At 35.6% G+C, this 10,848-nt stretch overlaps 2 protein-coding genes across 3 annotated transcripts; both read left to right on the top strand.

Moving 5' to 3' along the window:
- LOC148862604 (PQ-loop repeat family protein / transmembrane family protein) lies at positions 1 to 4,608 on the top strand. The gene is made up of 8 exons (XM_088978783.1): positions 1 to 441; positions 583 to 715; positions 2,081 to 2,170; positions 2,303 to 2,427; positions 3,060 to 3,102; positions 3,442 to 3,559; positions 3,649 to 3,698; positions 4,345 to 4,608. Exons 1-8 carry the CDS (start codon positions 323 to 325, stop codon positions 4,489 to 4,491), a joined length of 825 nt encoding a protein of 274 aa, XP_088834909.1. The 5' UTR covers positions 1 to 322; the 3' UTR covers positions 4,492 to 4,608.
- Positions 4,609 to 6,689: 2,081 nt separating this feature from the next.
- On the top strand, positions 6,690 to 8,644 carry LOC148862603 (GDSL esterase/lipase At3g48460-like). Of its 2 annotated transcripts, XM_088978782.1 has the most exons (3): positions 6,690 to 7,458; positions 7,572 to 8,110; positions 8,302 to 8,644. In XM_088978782.1, the coding sequence occupies exons 1-2, from the start codon at positions 6,796 to 6,798 to the stop codon at positions 8,073 to 8,075; spliced, it is 1,167 nt and encodes a 388-aa protein (XP_088834908.1). In that variant the 5' UTR covers positions 6,690 to 6,795; the 3' UTR covers positions 8,076 to 8,110; positions 8,302 to 8,644. The 2 variants fall into 2 exon arrangements, with proteins under 2 accessions (XP_088834908.1, XP_088834907.1); XM_088978781.1 differs by lacking the exon at positions 8,302 to 8,644 and having other exon boundaries at positions 7,572 to 8,203.
- Positions 8,645 to 10,848: the final 2,204 nt, after the last annotated feature.

The following is a 10,848-nucleotide window of genomic DNA, read 5'->3' as shown; positions in this document are numbered from 1 at the left end:
ATTGAGGAGCGCTCTTCCGTCTTCATCACTCATTATACAAATGAAAACACAGGCATTAGCGTGAGTGCGGTTGTTGAATCAGAATTAGTGAATCACCACTCTCCATTCTCCAACTCCCAAGACTCAAACCCCTCTCTCACCCCCCCCACACTCTTTGAATACTGATTTTGTACTTCTATTACTGGATTGGACTGTGGCTTTTTAGAAAAGTGTAGGATATTTTCGAAGTCATAGTCTCATTCTTTTTTTTCCTCCTATATTCTCTGGCAACGCTCGGAGCAATTTCGCTCCGAATTACTTTTTCCTTACGAGTGAAGAGAAAATGGCGTCATGGAATTCTCTTCCATTCGAAATCAGCTACCAGGTTTTCGGTTGGATCGCTTTCTTTTCTTGGTCCTTTAGCTTCTACCCACAAGTCATCTTGAACTTCAGGAGGAAAAGGTATTTCTTTTCTCTTATGTATTTCTATAATATTTTCTCCTTTTTCCTAGTACACGTTTGTGCTTGAATTTTTATCCTTCTATTTGATTGCCTCTTTATGTATTTATTTATTAACTTTTCATTAACTTATTGTTTTTGAAGTGTCGTGGGGTTGAATTTCGACTTTTTGATTCTGAATTTTACGAAGCACTCTTCGTATCTCATCTACAACGCTTCTCTTTTCTTTAGTCCTTTTATTCAGAGGCAATACCGCGAGAAGTATGGCTATTCACAGGTTTGTAGTGGAAGTCTTTCTACGTTTATTTATCTGTGCAGCCGTGTATGGGGTTTTTTGGTCTTCCCTTTTTATATGATTAACTGATTGATTGATTATATTGATTCTCGTGGTGCCTCTCCTTTAATTAAAAATGATTTTAGAACTGTCCTTATTAGTTACCCACTTGTGCTAGTTTGAGTTAAGTGAAAATTACTACTCCAGTTTGCAATTTAGGGTTAACACTCTTGGTACTACAAATTCTCACTACGGAGACAGTTGTGTTGTTTTAGCGAACTTAGTTGTTTATGTTTTCTTTGAAGTTAGGTCTCTTGTTTGGAAATTTTGGACACAAACAAAGTAAAAGAAAGTGGTTACTAAGGATTAATGCTGATGCCCCAACATTGTGGAACATATGAGGATGTTCTTGGATCTTGAGACCAACAATTGTAGGTTTAGTATAATTTGGGCTGATTGCTGACTTTGTTACATATATGATGCAAAGCAATTGGAATATTAAGCTAGATTATGCATGTTCCATGTGTTACTGACATACATATAGGTTATTGAATTCCCTACTTTTATCTTGCGAATAAGATAAGTGGTCAATACCATTTGAAAGAATGATTTGACTATATTGTGTCAGCATTCAGTTGATGCTAGTTTTCCAATTCTCAGGAGTTGGCTTGTTAGTGTTGTTACCTAGTGGTACCTCAGCTAAACTAAGCGTTCTCCCAACTATATGGGATCAGCTAAACGAATCCCGTTCCAGCAATCTACTCTGTTCGGTATCATATCCATTGCTATGGGCCCTGAATCATTTCACTATAACACATATTCTTTTTGGTAATTCATTAGAGTTTGTCTAAAGTTTTAGTGCCCGCTACCAACCTGACAAAACCCTCCTTTTTACTGGGCATGGGACCAGCAGCGTATGTACCAAAAATGACCTAAAGATGATAGAACATGAATTTTGTGAGTTGGTGATTTTTCTGTTATGATATTTTATAGGAATATCCATTTTTTTTTACCATCCAGAAAGCTCATGTTATTTATAGACAGACTGCATTACATTTTTGGTTTTTATCTCTGTTGCTGTATCTATTTATGATTACAGAAATTAGTTTGAGCTTGATGTCTAGTTCATATAATTCTCACTGCAAGAAGTCAATTTAGTTTCCATTTTATCCATTTGTATATACTTTTAGACATTTTTAGTTGATTCTCCTGGCACGTTCCAGTTTTGGTAAATGTGCAAACCACTAATTGGTTCAAAAGTACAACAGAAACAAACTGATAAAAAAAAGTACAACAGAAACAACAATGGTTTTGTATTTTTCAAAGGTTTTTTGTTGTTGTTCTTATCAATTGTTTGCTTTGTTGCAGATGATCCCTGTAGCTGCAAATGATGTAGCATTCTCAACGCATGCTGTTCTATTGACAACCATTACCTTGTACCAAGTTCTAATCTATGATGTAATTCAATCAAATCCATGTTCATTAGTGCAAATTTCTTAATTATTTATTTGAGCAATTGAACATTTTGTAGAGACAGCTATTATATTGAAGTTACGCATTTTACTTAGCATATTGACATGTTTTGTACAGCGTGGAAGTCAAAAGGTCTCAAAAACTTGTATTGCAATCACATCTGCTGTCTGGGTTTCTGCCATAGTTTGTCTATTCATAGCATTGCCAAACCACTCATGGCTTTGGCTAATCTCTGTCTTCAAGTGAGTTCCCTTTTTTCTAATGTACTTATTTGGGTGAATGGGAGTTGTTACAAACTATTAACTTTTCAGGAAGAGCTATCTTTGCTTAATTGACTTTTGAGTTCTAATGTCCAGGATGTTTTCTTTTAATATATTGATACACTTCTTTAAAATCTGAATCACTTGATGTTCCTTCTCCATGTTGATCTGTCAGATAATGCTATTTTCTACTTGGGTTCTCTGTTTGATCTAGTTTGGCATCATGTTACATTATTTCAATTTTTTTTTGACGCTTTACATCATTTCAAAAGGTTGATCACATTTGCATGGGTAAAATTAATAGACTGCATGTTGAAATATAAATGGACTTTTTTCTTCAAACTTCTATATGATGCCATAGACTATGTACCAATGCACTTCAATATATCCTATGGTAATCTTTATAAACCAATAAACAACCTTTAGAAGCTTGGTAAAATGTTATGAAAATTATGCCTATTGCACTAGCAATATGTAATCTTCCTTTTTTATTACCTTTATCTTCAATTTATCCAAATAATATCTAGAATTTGAACCACTTCTGATGGTTTAATCAAGTAATTCAACAATAGAGAAACCAATTATAATTATTCACAATTTTGTTCATTTTGCAGTACAATTCAAGTTGTCATGACAGTGATCAAATACATTCCCCAGGTTAGAGCTGCTTTCTTCATGGATCATTGGTTATACTTTAAGCTATTCTTAGCATTTTTCATCATTTACCCTCTTTCTCAATTTCTATTATGTTTTGTTTGATAAGAACTTGGGCATCTTCCCAACATTCATTAAAAATCATGCATAATTTTGGAATCCCTCCCAAACCTAAGTTTGGTGCAAATGCCTCATTTGACAACATTTTTAACAAGTTTTTGTTTTATGGTATTTGATGTTAAATGAGTTTCCCATTTCACCACTTCCGCCTTTCTTTTTGGGAAAAAGAATTGTAAGAGTAGTCATTCCTCCTGTATTAATGGACTACGTTTCAAAATCTAGGCTTTAATGAACTTTATGAGAAAGAGCACTGAAGGGTGGAGCATTGGCAACATTTTACTTGATCTACTTGGAGGTTTGACTAACTATGCGCAGATGGCTATGCAGTCTATAGACCAGGGTATGCTCCTTTCCTTCAGGAAAGAATTGTACCATTTGAAACTAAAACTTCTGTTTGCAAAATGATGTGTTCTTCCCTTTGTTATGCAGGTTCTTGGGTTAACTTCTATGGAAATATAGGGAAGACCCTTCTTTCCTTGGTATAAAATGTGTTTCTCTTCTCATAGTACAACTTATCTTCTGAAAATGGGAAATTTGTATTTTGATTTAAATATCATGCATTTGAAATCGATCAGTTCACTTTTCTGGCACTTTACCACCTTTCACTTAGCATAGAAGTTGTGATTGCGCATACAAAATTAGGTACTTATACTAGCTTTCTGGTGGTTACAAGAAAAAGTAAAATACATTTTCTGAATTTTGGACCAATTCAAATATTTTTGACATCTTTCAAAGTTGTCAGTTGTATTTCTGAAACACATAGCCAATAATAAGACCTTGAACATGTTTAGTTCAAACCACAAAGGAAATAGTCCATTGCTATTACTTGCAAAGTTACTTGACAACTTGACCAACAAAGAAAGTATGGTAAAAGGAACACACTAGATGTTCAGGTAGATCTTTTCTTATAGACTACCAACTAACAAGGGATTGATATTCATGAAAAAAATAAAAATATAAACAAATGAAGTATCAAACACAACCTCTATTGGTTTCACTGAATTATTCTTTGTATTAGATTTGTCACGAAACTCTGAACTGACATTTGGAGTGGCAAGTGAAGTATGTTCAGCTTCCATTTGCCTCTCATTGAGAGCCCAACTGATTATGGTTTGTTTTGGCCAGGTATCAGTCTTCTTCGACCTTCTTTTCATTTGCCAACATTATCTGTTGTATCCTTCTAAGAAGGAAGAGATTTATTTTGAGGTTGATTCAGAAAACAGAGCACCACTCACCAAGTCCTCTGAGCCTTCCCAGTCAGAAAATGTTTGAAGCCTGTTTTGACATGGCATGTAATTTGGCAAAAGGGTTGAAATATTTCAAGAACTAAAATATACAGTAATTGTGTTTATGTTCTAATTGTATAACCAGGTATTGATATTTCCCCTCTTTCCTCTTTGTTTTTCAGCGTCTTTACATCTTGTAAATATGCATTTATATTTTCTTTACTTCATGATCATTGTACTGAGAGAAAGGAGAATAGAGGGTTTTTGGTGGCTAGATATCTGTGGAAGTATGCATGGTTTAGGTGGGAATAAACCAATATTGTGTGGATGGATGAGAGTGGTGAAGGCTCTTGGTTGCTGTGACTCACATCAGGAAATTTAAATCTTGAGCTGCTAGAGCGAGCCTTTATTATCTTTGAGGATTTGAAATGAGTAATGTTGGGCTTGCCCCATGCCCTCTTAGGCCATGTTTCACTTGCATTTGATCTTTTTAGTAAAGATCCTTTGCAGCTTTGCTTCTGGGAGAAAGATTGAGCACTGTACACTGATACGCTACAAATGGAAGTGCTTACCTATATGCATGGACATATATATCCATGCGTTTCCATAGCATATCTGTATCCATATCCATATCCATATCCAAGCTTACTGATATAATCCTTGATATCAATATCTTGAAGATTTTGCAAGTGACCATCACTCTTAATTCTGCGCCACATTCAAATGCAACCCCAGTTTGATTCCCCAACATCAAGAAATAAAATTTGTCCCTGCATCCAAATCTCCTGATAACCACCAGTTACCAATTGATAACCATCAAAACAAAACCAACCAAAAAACCATTCATGATTTACAGGACCGCTGATTTCTCAGCACTATGCATTAGGGGTGATCATGGGCCAGGCCGGCCCGGGCTGGGCTTTGCCTTCATAACAACAGGCTTAGACTAGGCATGGGCCCAGCCTAGCCCACATTATGGGCCTAAAAATAAGCCCGGGCCTGGACTGGGCCGAGCCAAGATTCTGGGCCTAGTTATTGTATTTCATTTCTAAAATTAAACAATTGTACTTTTTTTTTCACTTGTTGTTATAGTAACATGTAAGAAACTTTAAACTTAATATCAAGATAAAAACTTCTAACATAAAAGAAATTAAATGATTATACCTTATAATTTATAAGTTTCAATTGGTCATTAGTATGCTAATAATGCTAATTTTAACAAACCAATTATTCTATCAACAAAAAATCAACCTAGAAGGCTAGATCCTATAATATCTATCAAAAAATAACCATGCATTGTCGTGTAATATCCACAAAACAACTTTAAACATCTCTATAAGGGGCTCCATCTTCCATTCAACTCCTACAAATAAAAAGTGAAATAAAAAAGATATTAGCAAATTAAGAAAAAATAGTTCAAATTAATGTAAATAAATAAGTAATAAAATATTGAAAATGGTTTCAATTTCACCCAAAACTTGCAACCACTCTAAACTTTAGATTTATCTTCATCAATGGAGTCTTCATCACTAGAAGATTTGTCTTTTGGTGAGAGAGAGATTGGGTGCAATGGTAGTTTTGTGAAATTGGTGAGAGAGAGAGAGGAGAAGATTAGGTTTAGTAATTTTTATATTTCATTAAATACTAGATTAGAATTTGGTAAGATCTAAGACCATAGGATTAAAATCTTTAATCTCCTACAATTCTCCATTAATCTCTATTTAATATATATAAAACATCAATTATTAAATATTTTTAAATAACATTTATATATATATATATATATATATATATATATATATATATATATATACATATATATTATTTATAAATATTTGAGCCTAAAAAATTAGGCCCAAGCCTGACCCTAAATTTTGTGGGCCTGATGCGGGTCTGGGCCTTAACAATCCCTACTTTGCATTCCCTTTGCCCCTCCCACCGGAGAATAGAGAATCATCATTTTGTTAGAGCCTTGGAGGTATTCGAATTCAAATCCCCTATATATGTGGGGGTAAGTCCCGCATGATATGGCACTGCCCATGACAAAGTCGATAGTCAATACCTGGTAAGCCCGCCTTGAGAAGAGTATTTGGTGTTGGCCAATCCTCTAGCCCCTACAAGTGAGCTTCAATCAACAACAAGACGTTTATCACCTATCCTCTTGCCTAAACCAAAGCCCACTTCTGACTTCTTGCATGACTGACCCAGCAATCTTCTCACTAAAACCAGATCGCCGGGGTGGGCGCTGTGTAAATTATTACGTATTACTTCTCCAATCCAATCTCTACAAATTAAACCAAACCAGAGAAGAGCAGAAGAGGCGAGAGTCACCGGATACTAATTAAAAGCAATGGTGGCTAATCCTCCTAGCTCCTCTCCTGTCCTCGTCGCACTCTCCCTTCTCGTCTTGTTTCTCTCTCCTTGCTTTGCTCACAACAAGACTTATAAGGGTTGTTTCTCAAAGATCTATGCGTTTGGAGACTCGTTAACCGACACCGGGAATGCTCATTTCTTGGGTGATCTCAATTCCTTCGCTGATTCGCAATTATCCGACTCCCCCTATGGCTCCACATACTTCAAGAGGCCCATGAATCGATTGTCCGATGGCCGCCTTCTCGTCGACTTCTTAGCCGAGACTTTCTCTCTGCCTTACCTGCCGCCATATCAGAACCATTCAGCCAACTTCTCTCAGGGAGTGAACTTTGCGATAGCAGGATCAACAGTTCTTCCAAAGGATTACTTCGTGAGAAACAAAGTTGGTCACACGTTAATGTGGAAAGCTGTACCGGAAAGCTTACAGACACAAGTGGAGTGGTACATCAACTTCTTCGAGGAGCAGCAGCAATCCGAGTGCAGCCGAAAGGAGGAAAGATCGTGCATGGCGGAGTTGGAGGATGTGCTTTTCTGGATTGGTGACATGGGTGTGAATGGTTACGCTCGTAATTTTGGGACCTCAGTCTCGGTTCATTCACTCGCACAGAGAATAGTCCAAAACGTGATGAAGCTCTTGAAGGTATACCGTATACGTAACTCATGTATGGAATTCTGAGCCTCCTCGTCTTTTCTATTCTGAGTACGTTGAGTTCTGACCGACGGTAACCGTCTATGTTTTGTTGGGTTGGGCAGACGTTGTTAGACAGAGGGGCCAAATACATTGTGGTTCAAGGGCTACCTCCAACAGGCTGCTTGCCATTAGACTTGTTTCTGTCTCCGGCGTCTGATCGGGACGAGACCGGCTGCGCTGCCGGTGCAAACTTAGTCGTGGCTGCCCACAATGATCTCCTTCAGAGGAAGCTGGTAGACCTTGAGAAACAGTACCCGCACTGTGCAATTATTTACGCAGATTACTGGAATGCATTCCTTAACATCTTGAAAAACCCGGCTCAATTCGGCTTCTCGGAGCCCTTCAAGACCTGCTGTGGGACCGGCGCCGGAATTCTCAACTTCGACCTCCATTCTCTGTGTGGCTCACCGGGAGCGTCTAGGTGTACAGATCCCACCAAGCACATCAACTGGGATGGGGTCCACCCCACAGAGGCAATGAATCAGAAGTTGGCTAATCTCTTGTTCTATCAGGACTTCTGTCGACCGTCCTTTGGTCAATTGATTAGGTATAAAAAATGTACATAATCACTCATGGTGCGCCAAAGGGAGGGCTACTGTTGGTATGCCTCCTTAGTCCTGAGTCCTTACTGGTGTATAAATTATTTATTTTGCCCTATTTAGGGTTTAATGTTATTTTTTCTCCTTTCTCTTTCTACTTTTCTCAATGCATCCCGGCCTGGGGACTTAGGAACTCTGACAAACACTAACACTGAAGTAGCTGAAGTGAATGACTTGTTATTTTGTCTTTTAGCGGATATGTGATACATTGATGGAATGGCTATATTATTACGTATTACCAATCAAACACGCTCATCGTTCAGCCATCAAGGAGGAGCCAGGATTCGTTGCCAGCAAAAAGAAAAGTGCACTATCAGGCGGACAGCACCCATTCTAGCCACACATCAGGAATATCTTTCATATTTTTACATTATTGGAAACATATATACTCTCTCTTTATCTTTTTTTTCAATTTAATGAACAGAGGAATTGATCAATTAAGTTTCAAAGATGATTTCTGAAAAAACGATGCTATATGCATGAGGGTTTGTTACACTGTTTTTTCAGAAAATGACCCTTTTTTTTTTTGTTTGGCATCGATGCTGCCACATAAGCTATTTTTTGGGAAAATAGTATTGGTTTTGTTTGATATCAGTGTTATATAACCATTTTTAGTATTGGTCTATATAATCCAATACCCAAGATGATGCCACATCATTGCACCACCAGCAGCAACAGGTTGTTTCCTGAGAAAATAATGAATCCAACATTTCTTCAAACCACACTTTTCTGATTTCTAAGGCTTGGTTTGGAGTAACTTTTTTTTTTTTTTTGGAAAAATGATGCAAAATAAGAGGTTGTTTTTTGAATCACCACTTTTTCTTACATGGCACCGATGTGACACCGTTTTCTCAGAAAACGATATCAAAGCCAAACACCAAAGATCATTGACTGTTCTCTATAATAAGGATGGAGAAGGAAAAAAAAAGAATAAAGAAAAAATAGGATCTCCTCCTTTTTCTTTCTCTCCCATCTCTTCTTCACTATGGTGAATAGAGGAGTTAGCGAACCAAGATTACTGATTGTTCTAGAGCTGGAGAAAGAAAAAAATAATAACAAAAAAATGGAGAAAGAGGGAAATATAAGGAGATATGGAAGATGGGGAGGAGTAGTGGCATTGCTCTTACTGCCGCCCCTTGCAAAGCATAGTAGGTGTACCCCCTATAAAAACAAAAATAAAATATTTTTTTAAGAGAAACTTTCTCTCTTAAGTGTGTCCCTTTTAAAAATTAATAAAAAATGATTGATCTCCCAACTCTTGTTTTTCATCTTCATGTTAATGACTAGAAACAAAGATACAACCCCATTTTTAAGTTCTTATATTTATATATATTTTTTATTTGATATCATTTTCATTTATTGGTTTACCATTGTTTAATATTTTGTATTTATTTTACGGTGTTTAACTATTTTATTATAATAGTTGTATATTTTAATTGTCCTTAATAATATATTTAATATTTTATATTTATTGGTTAAGATTTTTTTTATATTTTATGTTGTTTAAGTAATAAAGGTAAATGTTCTATTTTACATCATTTTTATAATATTATTTTTTATTAGTAGTATATTATTATTATTATTATTATATTTTATATTATTTTTAACAATATCATATGATCTTTTATATTTTATTTTTTTATTACTATTATTTTATTAATATTTTTATGTTATTAATATTTTTTATTATTTGTTTTATTTTATTGTATCAATTCACAATAGTTTATATTTTTCTATTATTTTATAATATTTTCTATAATAACATATTATTTCAATCATTTCCATTTATTTTTACTTAAATAGCAACTTGGAGGAGTAAATTAGTAAAATGTATAATTTTCAGGCATCACAACATTTAGATTATTGAGCAATTCCAATATATTCAAATATTTGCAAAAAGTAGAAAATTTTCCATTGAATACTTTTATAGTTTTTTTTTATTTATTTTTTTTTGCTTTTCAGGCTTCATATTTATCAAATGCCACCTAAAGCTCCCATTATGTTTGGCTTAACAGAAAAGGTGGGGAGGTTACATCTAAATGATATTTATATGATTATGCAAAATCTAATACCTAAATGAAATTGGATTCAGTCCTCACAAAACAGTAGCTCATGAATTTATTACTGATGTATAACCTCATCATTAATTTCACAACGGACCATGCTAATCCCAATTCAATGAAAATATTTTCAATACACAGATGCAAGCGGCTGTGATTACGGTGTGAGCACCATTTTGTGAATATACTGAATCTGAGTTCCTAAATGTCATGGTTTAAATTCTCATACACTTGCTGGTAATTAAGATGGTAATTACCATTAACAAGTAACAACGTTAATACTAACCTTTTTCTAGACAACCTTAATCCTAGTACAATCCACAATTGAAACCTCAATGGACATCTCTTTCTCTGAGTATGCATGGTATCATCTTATTACCTCTGGAAACAGACAAATTTCTCCTACGATTGCTACGTATGCATCTGATTAAACGGAAAACCAGGAAGTTCACTGGTTTATTACCGGCTTACCGCCCATTAAGCAACGGTCTAGCGGTCAACCACCAGGTCCGATCTGACTCTGACAACACCGATGAGTGATGACTGATCCCGTCGTCTCGTCCGTTACGTTTCAGTAGTCAGTAGAGTACACCGTACACCCTAAAGTCTCCAACTCCAACAAGACCGATCAAATTAAATGACGTGAAGATTTAAATAGAGAAAAACCCATTTTTTTAAAC

This window comes from Nelumbo lutea, chromosome 3 (assembly GCF_056320005.1).
Source record: "Nelumbo lutea isolate HS-2025 chromosome 3, American lotus-T2T, whole genome shotgun sequence".
In the NCBI taxonomy this organism is placed as follows: domain Eukaryota; kingdom Viridiplantae; phylum Streptophyta; class Magnoliopsida; order Proteales; family Nelumbonaceae; genus Nelumbo; species Nelumbo lutea.
The sequence above is the reverse complement of the archived record's forward strand: the minus strand, read 5'-3'. Positions and strand labels throughout refer to the sequence as shown.

What these genes read in the sequence shown, in the direction of transcription:
- LOC148862604 (XM_088978783.1), top strand. Translation starts at nt 323, where the DNA reads ATGGCGTCATGGAATTCTCTTCCATTCGAAATCAGCTACCAGGTTTTC. An exon ending in AGAAGTATGGCTATTCACAG is followed by an intron (nt 716 to 2,080) that starts GTTTGTAGTGGA and finishes GCTTTGTTGCAG; the next exon opens with ATGATCCCTGTAGCTGCAAA. An exon ending in TATGCAGTCTATAGACCAGG is followed by an intron (nt 3,560 to 3,648) that starts GTATGCTCCTTT and finishes TTTGTTATGCAG; the next exon opens with GTTCTTGGGTTAACTTCTAT.
- LOC148862603 (XM_088978782.1), top strand. Translation starts at nt 6,796, where the DNA reads ATGGTGGCTAATCCTCCTAGCTCCTCTCCTGTCCTCGTCGCACTCTCC. An exon ending in ACGTGATGAAGCTCTTGAAG is followed by an intron (nt 7,459 to 7,571) that starts GTATACCGTATA and finishes TGGGTTGGGCAG; the next exon opens with ACGTTGTTAGACAGAGGGGC.